The 21,232-nt window shown below is 36.5% G+C and overlaps 1 protein-coding gene across 1 annotated transcript in view; it reads right to left on the reverse strand.

Moving 5' to 3' along the window:
- The window catches only part of NRG1 (neuregulin 1), a 118,317-nt gene that overhangs the window by 67,141 nt on the left and 29,944 nt on the right, over positions 1 to 21,232 (reverse strand). The window contains exons 2-3 of the mRNA XM_075204595.1: positions 13,856 to 14,042; positions 12,442 to 12,560 (exon numbers count right to left, since the gene is read on the reverse strand). Coding sequence (XP_075060696.1) covers positions 12,442 to 12,560; positions 13,856 to 14,042 — 306 coding nt within the window. The remainder of the gene's footprint in view (positions 1 to 12,441; positions 12,561 to 13,855; positions 14,043 to 21,232) is intronic.

Here is a 21,232-nt window from a genome sequence, read left to right on the forward strand (position 1 = left end):
CAAAAGCTAATTGAATATGCCCCTATATGTCAAAAGTTAGTTGATACAGGGCAAAGTTCTTCAAATCTCTAAATATATAAGTAAACGTAACAACATGCATACGGATAGAACAGGTAGTGCAAAGGATATTGTGGCACAAAAGCACTGATCAGGCAGCCCCTACACTCTCTTATACTTCTAAATGAAAGAGTCCATAGAGAGTTATAATACAGCAGGTTACATAACATCCTCCAAGCTATTTTTACTGTGTGCCACATGTTTGCTATTATGTTTCTTTGTTATAGTGTATTTCATACTTGCCAACATTGGCAATTAGTCTAGGAGATAGGGGGGAGGTGGACCTGTTGGGGGCGGGGCCCAGTGGGTCGCATCATTTGGTCCCGTCTACTCAATAGCAATCTATTTTTGGACCAATTACAGAAGGGGGCGTGGCCACGATGACGCGAAATTCGCCACCTTACTATTGAGTTCTTTGGGAATCGGGAGGTTTGCCTGCTCTTCTGGGAGTGTGGGAGGACTCCCAGAAATTCGGGAGTCTCATGGACATTCCAGGAGAGTAGGCAACTATGGTGTATTTAGTGGTAGGACCTGCAAGGATTTATGCCAAGAGCAGCCATTTGGGAACTTAGATTCATGGGAGCCCTGTGTAAGGAATAAAACTGAGCCCTCAAACATCAAAAGGCTGTGAAAGTTGCTTCTTCCTATGTGCTGCTGGCAACCAGCAGCCAAAGTGTATAAAACTTTGCTTGTATGCAATTATGACATTTTGATGGGATCTTTTTTTCTAGGTTATAGTGTACTCTCCACTTCATTTGGGGATAATTAGAAACAAAGAAATACCCTTCACCACCTCAGTTACATTCTGCAGACATAGACTGGTTTATATGCATTCAGACAAACATGTTAGCTGACTGCTGAGCAGAAGTGAAAGAGAGCTGTCAGAGAGTGATATGCAAATGACTAAGTAACCACTCAGTCCACAAGAAGACTTAATAGGCAGATAAATCAGACAAATGCAGAGATGTGGATGATATGTGAAACAGTAAAGACATAACAGCGCATTTTGGATATATCTATATATATCTATTTATATATATATATATATATATATATATATATATATGTATATGTATATATATATATATATATATATATATATACATACATACATACATACATACATACATACATACATACACATACACATACACACACACACACAACTACCAGATCTTTTCTCAGGTACTTAATGCCAAAGCAGATGCTTATATATATATGTATATATATATATATATATATATATATACATATATATATATATATATATATATATATATATATATATATATTCTATCAACAATTAGGGTTGCGCTTTGCTATAGAGTGCAGCATACCCTAGAGATGTAGGCCACAATGCAGGAACATTAGATGGCAAATGTACATGAGAATAATCTATAATGTTCCATTACATGATGCAATACATTTATGGCTGAAGGTCTGCATAGCACCGTAATATAATACACTTCAGAAATGCAGTTTCTTTAGGAAAACGTAGAGCTAGGGCAGATAGTTGAGAAATGCTATATCACTGAAATTAATACCACAAGCTACAGTAAATCAGGAAACACTAATGTATTCATTTTCTAACTGCAATTATGAAATATGTTGACCTCTACAACGTAAGTTAAATACTGTACTTTCCATCTAATTTACCTCTCAGACAATGAAAGGACGAAGTAAACATATGCTATAGTGTCTGAAGAAAACAGTAAATTCATTTAAATTGTACATAAAGGGTGGAGTTATGGATGGTGAGTGTGTGAGGCTCAGATGTGTAAAAAGATAGACGAACCAATGGAGACTGTGATGCAGCCTCATGAATCATACATGCAGAACAGACACAGACATAATAAGCAATAATTGTCTTCTTTAAACTAAGGAAGAAAAAAAATAACTGTCCTAATTATTGATTTAACATACCATAAACATATTAGATCTGCTCACTATTGATATAAAAACTCGCTTTAATTACAGGAACTTTGCTTTGCTACCAAATGTGTGATACAGTCTGCTGAGGATTAGTATGGGTAAATTAATAAGTGTACAATCCTAAAAATGGCAACTGTACCCCTCTTATCCGATCTCAAGAGGCCTATGAGTTTGCCTAAAATGCAATGGCATATGTGCCAGGTTTACGTCAGGCATACAATCAGATACAGCAACACCCAACCAGGTCATAAGCACTAGAAAAGTTTATTTGATAGAAAAAAATACATTTGCTTCCATAATACAGCGGGAATAATATTCCTTCATCTGTATTAATAAAAATAGCAAACAAATCATTCTAACATACATAACATGCCCACAAAAAATATATAATTTAGTCATGATCAATAAAGAAAGCACCTATCAGCTTCAGAGTCAAGCCGCAATCAACCAATCAGAAGTGGCTAGCTTGTGCTCGCAACCGTCATGATCATCATTGTGTATCTGCACTATCCCTTAGGCATCCAGAGGTGATATAGCTATTGACAGGCATATCAGCATGTCCATGTCGGTCTGCCTCAGTTTGCAATTACATGAACATACCCCTGAAGTACACTTCCCTTTCCTCCCCAGTTCCGCAGCAATCTTCACACAGACGTAGACGTACGCTCTTTTTGTGAGCGTGCACAGAACAAATGTGCACATTTAACTCCAAGCAAAAGGGTGTATGCCCAACTCAGCTTGAGTCCCAACATGTTTAACAAAGCTTTCTAATAAACTATTAACACATAGAAAAAATCCTATGTTTTGTTCAAAGTGGGCATTAATTTCAATCGAAATCTGATCGGAGTTTGTTTGGAAATGGCAAAATATTTTTTTTTTCTATTTCAATACTAAACACCCTGAGCAATTGAATTTGCTCCTGTGTGGGCAGCACAACATTCATAGGTAAACAAAAATAGCTCTGCAATAATTTATTTTGTGATATACAATATTTCAAAAGTACATAGTAAATAATTTATATGGCATAATAATGCAAAATATTGCATTCGTTAAAAAAAGGCTGTTTAAGCAAAATGTCATTCATAATTTGCTACTCTATAACTAAACCAGCTAGGCCAGTATATATAAGAATTAAAAAATAACAGAAATATTTGTTCTTTCTCGTTACTTCTGCTACAGTACATGCTGATCATTCCTATACATTGCAATAAAAAATTGTAATCAGTCTGCAAGCTCATGTAGTTACAGGAAGTGGGATGCATAATTTAAATAGCTGCAGAGGCTTAGCACTGCAGTGGCAAGATCCAGCTATTGGCAGCAGGAATCTTGCCAGTGCATTAGGAGATGGAATAGAGGAGAATTATGCCAAAAAATAGCATAGTAATAACGATTATTAAAACAAAAAAGTGCAGCTTTCACCTACAGTGTCTGCCAAGTCAATGCAGATAATTCAGAAAGAATTGTGCAAGTCATTGTTAACGCTTAAGTGTCACATCTAAGAAAATACTTCATATCAGAGGGAGCAATAGCATGCAGTGCAAAGTACTGTTGGAGTCTTGCAAGATGAGACTCGGTATGTTAGGGTATTAAAACATTACATTTTTGCTCATACCTCATAGGGACATATTCAATTGTTGGCGGTTTCCGCCGCGGAAAAAGTATTACCGTTATTACGGTAATACTAATCCGGATTTCAGCTTGCAGCTCGGGAGCTGCGAGCTGAAATCCAGCAAGAATAGTACCGTAATAACAGTATTTACGCACACTATTACTGTAATGACGGTAATAGTGCGCTCGCCGCATTACCTTAGGCAGTAACGCCAACAATTGAATATGCCCCATAGTGTTATGCTAGAAGGAAGACTCTTCTCTATCTGAGACACTACAATGCAGCAGACTTGCAGACTACCAACCACTTTGTTTTTGAGGGACAATCCTAAGTTTCTGTAGCAAATACATAAGGTTTAGTGACTTAAAGTATGGACAAATCCAAATGGGCATGGAGTAGGTTTATCAGGTTGTGACCTGGATTGATCGATGATGTAGCCTCAAATCTCAAAACTCAGCATGATTCATATACAGTTTAAAAATGTGAGCTTAAGTATGTTCGTCTTAAAAGGACACTAGATCTAAAATAATTCAGTAGTTAATCTAATATTACAAGGAAATGTGTAATATTCACAAATATATATACATAAAAATATATTTGTTACCAAAATAAATTATGAGGCAACTTGCATTGAAAACACAATTGTCCTTTATGTTTAGGGGCGTATTCAATTGTTAGCGTTAATGCTAACAAACGAGCGCTCGAAAAATCTTAGCGTTAATACGGTAATTACTCGCGGAATTTCAGCTCGCTGCTCCCTGAGCTGCGAGCTGAAATTCCGCGAGTAAACTACCGTATTAACGCTTTTCACGCGCAATATTACCGTATAAACGGTAATATTTTTCGAGCGCTCGTTTTTCAGCGTTAACGCTCACAATTGAATACGCCCCTTAAAGGCAGTTTGGCTAAAGGTGACATACTTCTGAATAATAAAAGTGGTTTATTGCATACAGTACAGCATGTGGTTAAATAACCACTTCTATTATTGTGTGAATATAAATTAGTTAATTGGTAAAATATTTAAAAAATACAACATAATTACAAAAGATTTAAAATTCTACTGGCATTACTAACATGTTGTAATCTACTGTAATGTTCTACACACGTGTCCAAGAAATGACAGACAACCAAGATGTTTGTGTGTTCCAAACACTGCAATTGACTGACATTTAAGGGAGATTAAATTCAGCGTGAGATGCAGCTGAACATATCCTCTATGTTCAGCTGCGCCTATTGCTGGATATTACATTAGGAATCTCAGCTAATTTTTCTGAGCACCTCTATGGGGTTCGATAAAAAATTAGCTGAGATTTCTGTAAAATCTATGTTGCGAGGTGAACATTCCGGAGACACCTCATGCAGAATTATATCCCCCCCTTAGCCTGATGAATGCATTTTATATAACAAATCCTGTTTGATCTCATTCACATTCAGACCATACAGATTACAGAAAACATTGATACAAAACAGAGACAGGGATACGTATAGACAGCAACACACATGCCATAGTTAGACTCAGTTAAGGTTACACCGCCATATCCTTATGTTGATGAGCTGAATGATAAATTGTATGTTTTACAGTAACACAGAGAAGCTACTTGCATGACCAAGTGGCAGTTTGCATTTCCCCCCTGCTATGGATATACATACAGGAAGAGCAGTAGCCACAAATGTGCAAGGGACTCCTTCTGCTCCAAATGGTCATCAATTAAAGACAATCTTATTAAGGATATTCTATTGTTCAGCCCTTGCTTTCAAGAATCCTTCAGCACCACTTTGATGAACAGCACCCAGCTGACCTAGATACCCTTTTACTGTTAGTTGCTATAACTATTACAGGGAGGATTAGATATTCTATCTTAAAAGGTAACGGTGCAAGGTAAAGTCCAAAATTCATAAAAAGCTAAGGATAGTCTAGCAGAAATTAAGAATGCACAATAATAAGTAAAAAGAAGTACTAATCCATGTTTAATAAACATTCTAAAGAGTAACAAATCTAAAAACATACTGTTAGATTAATTGGTTGCTAACAAATTGACCCTAGTCTGTGTCTGTCTGTGTGTGTGTGTTAGGGAATTTAGACTGTAAGCCTCAATGGGCAGGAACTCATGTGAGTCAGTTCTCTGTACAGCGTTGCGGAATTAGTGGCACTTTATAAATAAATGGTAATAATAATAATAATAATAATAATAATAATAATAATAATAATATAGCTGACTGTAAAATATGTACATCTAAAGTTTGCAACAACAAATGTGCAGTTTACAAATGTCATCTTAACCAAGAAAATAATGTTCTTCTAAGTTACTTCAAAAAAGGAAAAATGAACAAATCAAGATGATATTGGCACAATCTAAGTTTTTCAAGCCTTCTCTGCCTACTTAGGAGTTTTTACTACAGACTGCTTTGCTAGAAAGTGGCAACAACACTTTTCGTTGCAATGCATTAGAAACCTTACCATCTAATTTTCCCAATTGGTTTCAGAAATGCTTGTGTCCCGTCAAGGTCACATTGTAGATGATGCTGCAATTTGGCAAGTCTCTGGTTACTCAGCATCATCAGTTCCAAGGAGCTTTGTGCAGAATAAATTATCCTTCTGTCTTGACAAGGAGCCAGATTAAAAATAAAACTCCTCATGAGCATAGATAAGTATCTAACAGTATATAGGTTGCCATGGCATGTTATATTTATAAAAAAAGACTATAATTTAATATAAAAGATTATTTTTCTTAACATAGAAAATAAAATATGTAATTTAATGTTGGCAATAAATATATATTTTTATTCATATTTTCAAGCACTAAAAGTTTAGAGCAACCACTTGTGTCATCAACAGGAAGTAATGAATGAATATTAATATCTCATGTGACCTATGTCTGACATTACCAACCAAATATGCGTTTCCTTCTTCTTAAACAAAAATACTATACTTGATATATTGTACATATAATCTTTTCATCTAATTCCATTCCTTACATTTTGTAGTGTTTTTCAGTCCTCAGAACCGTTAACATTCTGAGTCTTGTAGAGGTTTGTATGAAGAGTTTGTTAATATTGTATCAGCTAAAAGCCACTTCTTCTGCATGGAAGAACAGTTGCCATCACATTTTGCCCCAGAAATAAGGTATTGTGTTTTAAAACATTAAATAATGCAACAATGGTAAGTACTAACCCTCGCTAAAGAAGACTGTAATAGGGCTTTAACGTTTTGTTTCTCCTGAACACAAAAGAGGAGCACAAAAGATCAATTTTATGTTTGTCAAAAAAAACATACAACTCCTGAAATGAAACCAAAAATAAATAACTAAAAGTAGCTTTTAGAAATAATAGCAAAACCTAACTTAATAAATAAACATATGTTAAGCAACAATAAGCCAAAATAATTTAGCAAAGGTGATCACTAAATAAGGTGACTCATGTGTTTTTAGTGCTTTTACACTGTACTGCAAAAAGAAGGCCAATGCTAGTATAATTAAAGTAATACTTGGATTGTAGGTGCCTTACAGTAGGGCAGGCCTGGTCAACCTGTGGCCCTCCAGGTGTTGTGAAACTACAATCCCCAGCATGCTTTTCCAGTGAATAGCCAGCTGATAGCTGGGGATTGTAGTTTAGCACGGTGGCGTAACTACTACGTAGTGGGTTCATGAGTTAAATTCCCGACCATGGCCTTATCTGTGAGGAGTTTGTATGTTCTCCCCGTGTTTGCGTGGGTTTCCTCTGGGTGCTCCGGTTTACTCCCACACTCCAAAAACACACTGGTAGGTTAATTGGCTGCTAACAAATTTTCCCTAGTCTGTCTGTCTCTGTCTGTCTCCATCTGTGTGTGTGTGTGTGTGTGTGTGTGTGTGTGTGTGTGTGTGTGTGTGTGTGTGTGTGTGTGTGTGTGTGTGTGTGTGTGTGTGCAGGGCTGCCAAGAGGAATCCAGGGCCCGGGTACGACAAATTCATGGAGCCCCCCCTCATAGTCGAGTAAGCCCCCAATTCTTTTTGCGCCGCCGTGATTATGTGGTATAAAAACGTTGCTTACATGGGGACATGTGTATAATGGACTTCTATGCAAACTATAGTTAACACATTCAACTTGCTGGTTTTTTTTTGGTTGCTTCTAAAGCTATAACGGATATCATTCATTAGAGAGAGAATATGTGTGTATAACACAGAGTCCTGGCATTTATTAAGGAGCTATAGCTTGTCAGGCATTTCTCTAAGGTTACTTTGGTACTCTAAATTACTTCCTCTCCCTATCTTCTGCTAGGTGCTTACTATTGACCTCGCCGGCTCTTACTAATGATTGCAGGAAGGATTTCACTTACTGGAGATTTGTTTACTCCTTCATTGGATCATGAAAGGAAATATTTTCTCACTCAGACAAAAAGAAAAGACAAATTAATAATAGCTGTATGTAGTGATGGTGGGGGTATAAGCATGTAATTACTGAATCGTATGTCCTGCTGTTCTGCATGTAATTTTAAACAACATCATTTATGTGCATATATATATATATATATATATATATATATATATATATATATATACTCACACATTTATAAATACACGTATATATGTATCTGTAATTATATTTATATAAAAGCTTCACTGAGTGGGACATTATATTATGTGCAGAAGGCATGTGTAAGTGATAAATCCCAAATCTGTATCGATTTGTTACAAAACGGCATAATTCAACTAACTCAGGGATGGACTGCAAAGATGACTGCAAGATTGGGTGAATGCTACCTGTACTCTGATTAATGATAATGAAAGCATACATTATCACGAGTGGAAGCACGCATCAACCAATTGGTGAGCAATTCTGATTTAGAAAAAAAATAAATACCTATTCACTAAGGCATGCAAAGCTCAGTTCTTGTTTATTAAGCTTGTGCTTTTTTGTAAACAATTGTAGTACTTACACATCAAGAAAATGTCATTCAAACTTGTTTAACTCGGAATGTAAAGAATTATCATAAACAGAATACTCAGATTAAAATATGATTTAATATTAGCCCATCTGTTAATACTTTCATAATGCAGTTATAACCCTTTCTGCTTGTATTTTATATTCCTACATTTACCTATATGTAACTCACCCAAATAACCCCAAATTAGTAGCTGTACCCCTTGTTTATTCACCCTCTATTACTTAAAAAGACTTGTGTGAAAGTTCTCAATATTGACTTAATTCCCTCTTTGGAAGTAGCACTCCTTCACCTTTATCCTCCCAAAATCCCTAAGCATAATACATATGTGTTGGGCCACATTTTCATTGCAACGAGAGCAGCCATTGCTCAAAAATGGAAGGACCAGTCCCCCCTACTATGGCTAAGATAATATCTAAACTTTGTTTCAATCTCCTCACGATAACACTGGGAGTACCATATTCAACTTCTACATTGTCACCCGTTATTAAGTGACCTTCTTTGCATGAATTTGCTAAGGACTGAGAAGGTTTCACATTAATAGACTGATGCAGACAACCTACTCTTCAGCTTAAATCCCCTGCCACAAAATGAAGAGACTACACAATTGTTAACTGCTACAGTTATGCATTACTTGTAATAGCTATAATGTTACACTATATTTGCAAATACATACTTTTATAACTGTCCTATCTCCCCTATTGTTAATCTTTCCAGCATTCCCCTGTTTGCTTTCTGTACCCTTATTGTTTAAAAATGTTTCTTCAATAAAAAATGATTGATGCTAAAAAATAAAGAAAAAGTAAAAAGACTAAAATTTCCATACAAGTGTAAAAAAACTCAAAACAACAAAATCTGTATTAAAAACTACAATGGCTAAAACTAAAATAAGTGTCATGAAAGATGCGAAAGACAACACATTTTACTAATTATTGAACAGTACAGATTTTAAATATCATTTGGGAAACTATTGCTGAGCTTTTTAGTGGAGTTAAGAATAAGTGTTTGTTATTACCATATATTGTAACAACGATAGCTATGTAAATGCTGGCCTAATAAGTGGCAACAGAGGTGATATTGTCAGATGTATGTCTCTTCGTGTTTGGCCCAAAAGAAGCTTAATGCCTGAGAATGATCTGCATCCAGTTTGCAGGTGAATGTGGATTACCTCTGTGTGGTCATCTGACAGCCCCGAGTTATCCGGCCCCTTGTAGCCAATATTTGCCCATCAGAGAACATTTCTGAAACTCTGAAAGTAACATAGCTGAGATGCTATGTAAGATTTATTTATTTAGTTGTGTTTGACTCTGGTTTACATTGACAGTAAAGGTAGCTTAGCAGTATGGCATTCTTTGCATTTCTACAATGCAGGTATGTTGTCAGCACTAAGTTATTTCAGTATCTTGTGATATTCCTATATGCACTGTTCTAAAAGGGAAAGTACAAGTTGTGGAGATTTCACAAAAGAAGGTGAAATCATTCAATGGGAATGATATGTGAAATATATTTTTACTGAAACTGCAAAGATTTAATAAAATGTGTCTAATTTAATTATTCATTGTTATTGGTTTATTTACTAAACTATACATATAATTAACATTGGTGTGTCACAAAATAATTATTCTTATGGAAAATGTATGAGCATGCGTTTGTGCTGCTTTGAAAAGTTGGGAACCAATACTGCATGCCAAGTATTTCAGTTTAAGAATAATTTAACATTGTATCATAATATATTTGAATATGGATAACTATGCTTCAATAAAAAAAAGATAATGTACACATAAATTGCAATACTGCATATGTCTATTTTGAGAACCTATAAAATGTTTTGATAAGATCACAATGCAGAAGGGCACATTATGGAAGTTCTTAAAAAATTTCTATGAGGATGAGCCCTTGTCTTTAAAAACGAGTTTGTTGAATGCATGATTAATTGTCGGCATATCATGATGTAAAACAAAATGCTGTTTTTTTGACCTTACAGGAATGTTATGAATGGGTGCAGCTATGCTGAACATACTATATATGCATGCATTTTATTTGCTATAAATTAGTTTCTATAGACATTCCAAAGTATAGGACTTTGATCATTCATTTTCTTTTATATGTATGTTAAAGTTTCATATAATTTCAACTCATTACCTATTGTCTTTGCATGGAACAGATCTTTTGGAAGGCTAAACTTTTGGTTTCATTTTAGAACATCTACAAACTCTGACCCAGTAGTGTTGCTGTAGCCTACATGTCTCTAAATGATATACCATAATAATAAGAACGCTGGTGGTCTAAAACATTGCATGCTTAATTCAATTATGCTGGAATGTTTAGACTTGTTGTGTGACACATATATCTTCTGATTAGTTAAATACAGTAAATATTTCACTACATATATACTTACAGATCTACACAATACATATGTTTTAAAAAAACAAGTCAATATGTTGAGGCCATCCACATTTATTTATGTGTCACACAAACACACTGCTGCATACAAAGTGTTTGTATTAAAGGTGAACTCCCCGTTAGCCTCATATCAGTGGGGTCTGTCCTAGTAATGAGGTAGCAAAGGAGATGAAGCTTTGTAGTATACTTATATGTCCTGCTACAGACTGGTTGTTTCCAGGCATCTATATCACTACTACATACACCATGATGTGCATGAGTTTGTATGCATGAGTAATATGCGCAATGGTACTCCATGTGCTTCTACTGACACTGTATGGAACACACAGAATATCTGTGCACCGGTCAACAATCCTCCAGGGTTAGTCTAGAGTATGTAGAAGGACGCATTGCTGGGAGCAGCCTGGCTGTGGCAGGATGGATAAGTATTTCAATACACAAGTTTATTACAAACTTAGGGCCGGATTCGTTAAGGATCTTAACTTGAGAAACTTCTTATTTCAGTCTCCTGGACAAAACCATGTTTTAAAGTTGATATTTGTGTGCTACATGAAAAAACAGTCAGTATTTAACTTATGTGCAAAACAGAATACTAATTTGCACCCCTTGCATTTTAACATGGTTTTGTCCAGGAGACTGAAATAAGAAGTTTTTTAAGTTATGATCCTTAATGAATCAGGACCTTAGTTCCTTTATTGACTGTAGACTAAAGGGAGATGAAAGTTCCCTTTTAAGTCTAGGTCAATACATTTGAGGTGTTGTTCCATTTGTATATTCAACAAATGAGCAATAACAGACTGCAAATAATATTAATATAACTGAAGACATTAGTAGCATTATCATATGGTTATAGATATACAATATATACCTGCATGATTGCGGATGAGTGGGTTCATTAAAAACATTTACTGTATATAGGAGCTTCACACTAAGCAGCAAATGAGAGGCTCTGATCATGAGACTAACCAGTTTCTTAAGGTGTACAGAGAAATTGCAGCACATTGGCTAACTATTGGGGTCAGATATAATCAGAGCGTGCTGATTATACTAATATTATTCACAAAAACTTTCATGGAAAATGTCCAATATATGCAAAACAGCACTTTGATATGCCTCAGTTATACATTACTACTTAATATTATTTACTATTGGGAATAACATTATAACCCCTATTATAGATTGATACAAAACACACGTGTTTCTTTGGAGTTTTGTGCTCTACATAAAAACACACTGCTAGCCATCTAAATACATATTAAACATTGTCATCTCTGTGATACGTGATATGTGTACGGTTTAGCCAATGTTTGTACATTTATATCGTCTCATAGTTCTTGGTGCCTTTTCTTACCTTTATTATATTATTCTGTAAATTATTCCCAGAAGTACAGTAGTAACAATGAAATTCAATTGACTATTTTTAAGTATTAAGGCCAGCAGATTTTCCTGTAATATACAGACATGCACTAGGTGTATACTAAAGGAAGCGCAACAGAAAAAAAATATTAAATGACTTTCTTACATGGTGTTATGGTGACATTGACTCTCATGCTGTCATTCCCCAGCTGGTTCGACACGGTGCATTTATATTCTCCAGCATCAGCATTTGACGTTGATTTAATCTGGAGCTCTGAATACTTTCTGTGGATTCAACAATGTGGCATTAAGTAATGTTCCCATGAATAATTTTATAATAATATATCTACTGTAGTCTAAAATGTGTGAGATAGGAATCTAGCATGTCTGACATTTTCTTCAGACTATAAGCACTACCAAGCAGGGACATCCTAACTTGGATTTTCAATGTATTTAAATAAATTATTAACAATGTCTGCTTGCTGTATATTTTTTTTAATGTATTGCAATTCAAACAGAAAACTATACAAATACACATATACATGGAGGGGTCATGTCTCTAGTGACTCCCCTCATTCTGCTGCACATAGGGTATAGGACATTATTAAAACAAAGGCTAGTTTAAATGACAGCAATCATCTATAAGAGGTGTGTGCACATCGAATGGTTCTATTCTGTGCTTTTAAGTTTAATCTGTTTTTCTGCAACTTTTAGTGTACCTGATGATATACATGTTATATGCAGATGGAGCATACTTCTGTAATAATTGGGAAACTGTCACACATACTCTTATGCCTGAATTTCAGTGGGAACCTAGTTGAGTATCCATGTGCACATACTGCAAGTATTGTGCAGGTGTGCATTTGAAAACTGATTTAGGTAAGGACTAAGCTGTTGCCCACTCTCCCGGAATGTCTGGGAGACTCCTGAATTCCAGGTAGGTCTCCCAGACTCCCAGGAGAGCAGGCAATTCTCGCGCAACCTGCCCGTAGGGAGCCTAAATTACGCGATTCCCAGTGAATTGCGCCATTTTGACATGTCGATTTTGTCACAGGGCGGAGTCAAAATGACACAATTCACCGCGTCCTCCCCCTTCGGTCTTCCCACCACACACCCCCTTCGTGATCTCCCAGAGGGCAACAATAGAAAGTTGACAACTATGCTGTAGGTCAAACAAGCAGTACTATGGTAAATGTGATTTAACTAGATGATGGTCCAATGGATACAGTTATGCAGTGCTTGGACTTTCCTCTTTCACATGAAAGCTGTACAGCTCACAACCAATAACAGAGATCGGGCAACTGTATGCACATTGGAGGCACACAAAGTTTGCACAGTGCTTCCTCCCTGACCATGATAAAGTAAGTAACCAGATTTCTTTATCTACGTTTTAAAACCACAAAGTGCTTATTTAGCACATTGCTTCTCTAAAAATATAATTTTACCCTACTTGCATTAGTTAGCACTTTAATAATTCATAACACTTTGTTATCACATTTATTTCGTGATGGTACTGTGAGCAGGCAAAACATAAATTCTAATTATGTATACTAATGTACAAAAAACAAAATAAAACGTACGATTTCTTCCGTATCTGGACGCCGACGGGCGTGCTGTCTGTTTTTTTTTTCCCTCTAATTTCTTTGTCTTCTTTGAACCACTTGAATGACAGACCAGGCTGCTCCGATACCACTTCACACTTGAGTGCCAACTTCTCACCCTCTGCTATTTTCTTACTTTTTATTTCTTTTAGTCTGGGAGGGGAAGCTGTAGAAAAGATAAACAGACTGAATCATTATCCTGGGAAGTTATGAGTTAAAAATGAATGCCACGGTAAATACAGTCATAAATCATAAATACAATGCTATTTTCCATTTACAATAAACATATATTTTATGATGAATTAATATTTAGTTATAGCCAACAATACTAGGTTATGTGTGGCTTTTTACAATCACTAGGGGCCTGATTCATTAAGGATCTTAAATGAAGAGGTATCTTATTTCAGTCTCCTGGACAAAACCATGTTACAATGCAAGGGGTGCAAATTAGTATTCTGTTTTGCACATAAGTTAAATACTCACTGTTTTTTCATGTAGCACACAAATACTTGATTATTATTATTATTATCCTTTATTTGTTATGCGCCACAAGATTTCCGCAGCGCCGTACACCATACAAACAGTACACTATACAGGGTGAAACAGTACAAAACAATAAACAGAGATACCAGTACTTCAGGAGCTCCAGGCAGGTTAAAGCAATAAACACGGAGCAGAAGAACAGGTGAGGAGACAGGAGGAAAGAGGGCCCTGCTCAAGTGAGCTTACATCCTAAGGGAGGTAAAACAGAATAGGCACAAGGGGAGCCAGATGAGGCAAGGGAGAGAGCGAGTGGAGGAGATGAAGGGGTTATGCGGATGGTTGGTAGGCTTTAAGGAAGAGGTGGGTTTTCAGTGCACGTTTGAAGGAGCACAGAGTAGGAGAGAGGCGGATAGAACGAGGGAGGTCATTCCAGTGAAGGGGGGCAGCACGGGAAAAATCTTGGATTCTGGAGTGGGAAGAGGTGATAAGAGTGGAGGAGAGGCGTCGATCATTGGCTGAGCGCAGGGAGCGGGCAGGAGTGTGAATGGAGAGGAGGTTAGAGATGTAGGAGGCTGTAGAGAGCCTTATAAGTGGTGGTGAGGAGTTTGAAAAGGATTCTGTAGGGGAAGGGAAGCCAGTGCAAGGCGAGGCAGAGAGGGGAGGCAGAGGAGGAGCGGCGTGAGAGGAAGATGAGTCTTGCGGCCGCATTGAGTACAGAGCGGAGGGGGGAGAGATGTGAGTGGGGGAGGCCAGTGAGGAGGAGGTTGCAGTAATCCAGGCGGGAGATGATGAGTGCATGGATGATAGTCTCGGCAGCATCCTGAGAGAGAAAGGGACGGATGCGGGCGATAGCTTATTTGATAGCTACTTGATAGCTTATTTGTACACTGAAATTTAAAGTTGATATTTGTGTGCTACAAGAAAAAACAGTCAGTATTTAACTTATATGCAAAACAGAATACTAATTTGCACCCCTTGCATTGTAACATGGTTTTGTCCAGGAGACTTAAATAAGAAGTTTCTTAAGTTAAGATCCTTAATGAATGAGGCCCTGGATCACTAGAATTGATGCACTGCCTAGTTATGAATAAAGCCTAGGTCACCAAGCAGGCTGCTGTCGTGTTGCATGTTTCTTATAGGACAAAACTAATGTCATGTTCATAGATGGGAACTTCTCACACAAATATTTTTGCAATGTGTAACACTGCCCAATTTGAGGCAAGTATTGAAACAACTGCATTTTCAGCCACACATGATATATAATTGCCTTTTTTCTTGACTTAATACTCAAATTTAAGAACAATTGTAATCTTAAGAAAGCCATGATCTAGGTTCATCCAAGGGAGGTCAAAGAGTTCTGAAAAATATAGTTGTATATGAACTGTAATGCACTATATTGATTAATAAATGCCTTGTACCATGAATTCTTCCCTGGACCTGCCATAATAATATATCTCAGGTGCCATACATTATGACAGTAAGCTGTTTTGCAATAATTTTATTCTTAAATAAAAATTCCAAAGATACATCTATTCATCCAGAATGCTAGTGAACACACTCTGGGATCAGACAGTCTAACGCGGTAACATTTTATTCCTTTTATGTTTTTATTAGCCGTTGGGGAGTGGAAGGAAAAAAAAAAGACAACCGCAGCATGCTGTGATCTGCTGTTGACCCTCATTTCGGAGACAGACAGGAGATAAAAAAGTCTTAGTCAGTGGTAATAAACCTTACTAATTCAAACTGATTCGTATTCTTGCAAGGAAGTGCTGCCTCTGGGGAAAAGGAGTATTCAATATAACTAGCCTTCTTCTTTTGCATTTTTTTTTCCATAAAATAATGACGGTAAAGAGATAGATAGATAGATAGATAGATAGACAGACAGACAGACAGACCTATGAATATATAGCCAACATCTAAACAGTTGTATTTGCTGATAAAGCACAAAGTCTGCAATGTAAAGTATGCCGACTGAATGATGTTGTATACTTTTCCTCAATATGTCTAGGACCTAACATCCACCCATTTCAAATGAATGTTACATTTATTGATACTGCACTCTGCTTAGCAGCACCCCCCACAACATGTCATGTGAACGTGAATTTCTGAAAAACTAGGACTCTGATGATAAAAGGAAAAAAAATGTAAAAATTAAAGTAAGCCGCTCAGTTGTAGTAGCTCTTGATATCTTGCCATACAAAAGTTGATTTAAGATTACAACTCTAATTTACAGTGTATTCAAGATTAGCTGTAAAATGCTTATAAGACAGGACTCAGTTCCATCTGTCGTTCTGGAGTTGTGCATAAAATCAATTTGAAAATAAGTAGATAATGATTAGAAATTTGGAGCTTACATTCTAAACTCCCTAACATATTTATATATATATATATATATATATATATATATATATATATATATATACATACAAGTTAACTCGTGCATGATACTCATGCATTCTAGTCAAATCAAGCTACTTAAGGTGTTAAAAAGGTTCTTGTCATGCATTTGGGTCATAGCCCAGGCCTCAACCACCAACCACTCCCCACTGTCACCCCCGGCAACCACCAACCACTCCCAACTGTCACTTCTCCTTCAACAAATATATAGGTCAGTGTATAACTCTGCCCAGCAGGTGGCGCTGCAGCTTAGTTTTGTTTTTTTTCACACACGCCACTAGGCATATATATATTAGACAAGTTAACCCGTGCATGATACTCATGCATTTTAGTCAAATCAAGATACTTAAGGTCTTAAAAAGATTCTTGTCATGCATTTGGGCCTAGCCCAGGCCTCCTCAGTGGAAAAGAGTTACTTCCCGACGCAAGCGTCCTTTTTTTGTGTGTGCATGAGGTAAAATTACCTCACGAAAATGAGTTTGACCCCTCAACTCGTAAATTTAGCCTTTACTACCCCTCCCACGGGGGGAAGGGGGGATGATGGAAGTTAACTGACTTCACTATTCTAATTTTTTTGTCAAATAATGTCAGTATACCAAATTTCAGGTCAATTGGATGAGCCCTTTCTGAGAAAATAGTTTTTTCCACACACACACACACACACACACACACACACACACACACACACACTAACGCACGCCTCTACACATGTGTGTTCATGAGGTAAAATTACCTCACGAAAATGAGTTTGAGCCCTACCAAATTTCAGCCCTTTTTGAATTTTTTTCCCCACACACACTAAGAATTTAGTAGGTCAGTGTATAACTCTGCCCAGCAGGTGGCGCTGCAACTTGGTTTTTTTTTCCACACACAGACGCCACTAAGCATTTATATATTAGATATATATAGCAGTCGAAGTAGAAATTTGGAAGTTGCAGTACGGATAATGTAAGTGAATGGAATTAACTTAAGTTTACAATGAAAGCAGTAGGAGAAGTGGTGGTATACCTGTGTGTGTGTGTGTGTGTGTGTGTGGGTGCGTGCGTGCGTGTGTATTCATACATACCTATACAGTGGTTGAAAGTGGGCTGATATATTGTACCATACATACATACATTTTTATTTTTAATCATACATCCTTCTTAAACACAAGAAAATCCACTACACAGAGGAGGGCAACTAATTTACATTCATGGACTGTTTCTGTTAGATACATTATCATTTTTAATCTATTACAGTGGATAAATGGCTTAACACTTTGCATTCCAAAAGAAAATATATATTCAGCTGTAGCATTTGTTAATGGGCTGTATTTATTCCAAGCAAATTTGATATATTGCTTGCTCGATTAGCAATATGAATGACAGCTGCTAATATTTAAGTAAGCTTTTACAAATGATAGATAACCATTTTCTGTATACAGTAGGGCACTATGGCCAACCTATATACTTTAATTATTTTTTATTATTAGCTCTAACTAATGCCCCCCAGGTTTCAGTGATCCCAAGTGTCATTGGAATTTATTAGATGTGATTGGCTACTTTCCTAGAATTCAATATTACTGGATCGATTACAAAGAACAAAGCTTACAGGACACAACACATCTACATTAACTCAATTGTGATGTTCTTACTGGTCAACCCATATACAGATGTATGTCGAAATTTAACACATTCATTGCTTCACAAAGATCAGCAAAACATGGCCCAAATAGTTTAATTTCTATTTTTAAATAGATTGGATTACATGTGCATATTTATGTCAATCATATATTATTCATGGCTTATTTGCATCTAGATGAAGCAGAAAGCTTAAGTAAAATGATTTGAAAATTAGTCTAAATCTTCCTAAGTACCTTTTTTTACTGGTCAAAATAGTATTCCTTTGTAACGTCTCATATCAATAATTAATAGTCTCCAGTAGAAGGCATTCTACTCCTTTTATTATGGAAGGTTTCATAAAAACAGGTCATTTACTGCAGTGGAAAATGTACAGGTGCGACATAATTGCCTTATTTTTCTCCTGTTGTGACATCACGCAACTATTTGTTGATTCAAAGAAGCATCTTTATATGACCGCATAAACCAATGTAATCAATGCAATAAGTTAAGTGAAGTGAATAAAATAAATGTTACTCTCACGGTTTATGGACAGCTCCGGGTGCTCTGGTTTCCTCCCACACTCCAAAAAAAAAAGTAGGTTAATTGGCTGCTATCAAAATTGACCCGTCTCTCTCTCTCTCTCTCTCTATCTGTGTATGTTAGGGAATTTAGACTGTAAGCTCCAATGGGGCAGGGACTGATGGGAGTGAGTTCTCTGTACAGCGCTGCGGAATCAGAGGCGCTATATAAATAAATGGTGATGATGATGATGATTACATTTTGATAAATCAAGCAGTATTTTAGACAGAAAATTTAAAGTTGCAATGAATTTCTGGGCAATACATTGTTGTGTATGTACCGGGTAGACAAATAGATGCATCTGCATAAAGAAGATCAAACTTCCCTCTACTCCATATTTTAATTTTTTTCCAATAAATATATGAATGCCATAGTGAACATAAACTGTCACTTATAGAAACTGACATAAACTAACACTAAAACATATGGTGATAGAATGCTACAGTATCATCAACAATGTAAGTTCATGTACTGATGTGGCTTCTAAATGTTTTTGTAAAGTTTGCATTATTGGTAATGCTACGCCCAAAGTTCCGTCTAAATAGTTAGAAGAATAGTAAAGCATTTAGGAATGGAAATGTATCTTTAAATAATCACAGGCGTGTTCAACCTTGTAATATATAAATATTATTTACACGTTGCCAGTCTTACAGGAGGCATCTTAATTATAGAAATAATATTGTATTAATTGTACAAGTTCTCTCTGTTTACTGTAATTGAGAAGAGGTACATCATTTTCAAACATCGACAAACATGTTGCAACAAGCGTTTTGCCTCTAAAACATATAACAGAAAATGATGATAAAAACATTATGTTAAATGAATGTGTACAGAAAGAGAACAATTAGGAAACTACCCTTCATAACATTCACAAATTATACAATAATATTGCAATAATTTGAAACAAAGTTAAAGTTACTGCTGTGGAATAGATTTACAATTATTATTGAGTTGAACCACTAGTGGGACCTAAGACTAGATAGGCCCCAGTATCATGTTTGACACAGGTAAATATATGGTTATAGTGAGATCATTACTTATCGAAGCATCAAACCATTAGCAAAATATATTCATACACAGTTTTATTACTAAATTAATTGGTGGGGATTTTATAATCCAGACATAGACTCCACTAGCATTTGGTAGCAGAGGGGTTTAATCCTATATCCAGTGGTCAGTACTTTGATGACCGGAGGAGTCTTTATAATCAGCACCCGTTTAAGGGTTCAGGTGACCGTAGGCTAATTGACTCGTAGATCCCCCTCACCTTTCATGCCAGGCTAAAAGGCGGTAAGTTAAAACAAACTTGTCCTTTGTTTAAAATCTGTCTTCCTTCTCCCCCCCACCACACCAAGGTTTATGCTCCACTTGGCTTTTTAAAACGTTCATGGCAATACTTCACACTAATTTTGTTTTCATTAAAATCAGAACTGCATATCAGAACGGAGGCATGAATGAGCAGTACTGATGGTGAAGATGTGGAGGGGTTGCGGGCTGTCACGCCTGTGCCTGTCGCCATCATTGTCTCTCGAACATTGTCTGCAGCCTTTACCATGGGAATACATCAAGATTGAAACCTTACTACATTTTTCTTTAATGTTTTCTTTTCACTATTCTCTTATATTTTAAAATGAATTTCAGTTGATACCTGTCCCTGTCACAATTTTGTCCCCCCCCTCCCAAAAACCTTGCACCCTAGGCTGTAGTCTAGTGAGCCTATTGGATAATTAGACCCTGTTTAAAATACTTTTAAATTTATAATAGCGATAATGGACTTGATTCGTTAAGGCACCTAAATGCCGATAAGTGCTGTGTCTTGGGTAAAATCGCTTTGCGCATGCCCAGATATGAACCATACAAAATTAATCTTTGAGTGTAAAGGACCCTTGCTACAGCCTACGATTTCATAGGTGGAACAGGGAGGGGACTGGACATATGAACGCAGCCAATGTATAGCTCGATCGCACGCTGCAACGTCCAATTCAAGCTTAGGGCATCTCAATGGTACGTGTTTCTCTGTCGTCTCACTTGCACAAGCTACAGGTCTGGTGTAAGTGCTGATTACTATTGATGACATCACATATGCATGCTAGAACATGTGTTTACAATCAGGAGCAACTGTTAAAATGCATTTTATGTACAGCAGGGGTTTCTTTTACATGTTTTGTCATTAATGACTATATTATGAACAGGTGGCAATAATTGATTTTGTTTTCTTTGCGTTCTTTTGGGACTTTATATTTCACGTATGCATTGGATGTAGTCTGCAGCGTTTTAGATGCTATCTTTAGATCCG

This window comes from Mixophyes fleayi, chromosome 1, assembly GCF_038048845.1.
Source record: "Mixophyes fleayi isolate aMixFle1 chromosome 1, aMixFle1.hap1, whole genome shotgun sequence".
In the NCBI taxonomy this organism is placed as follows: domain Eukaryota; kingdom Metazoa; phylum Chordata; class Amphibia; order Anura; family Limnodynastidae; genus Mixophyes; species Mixophyes fleayi.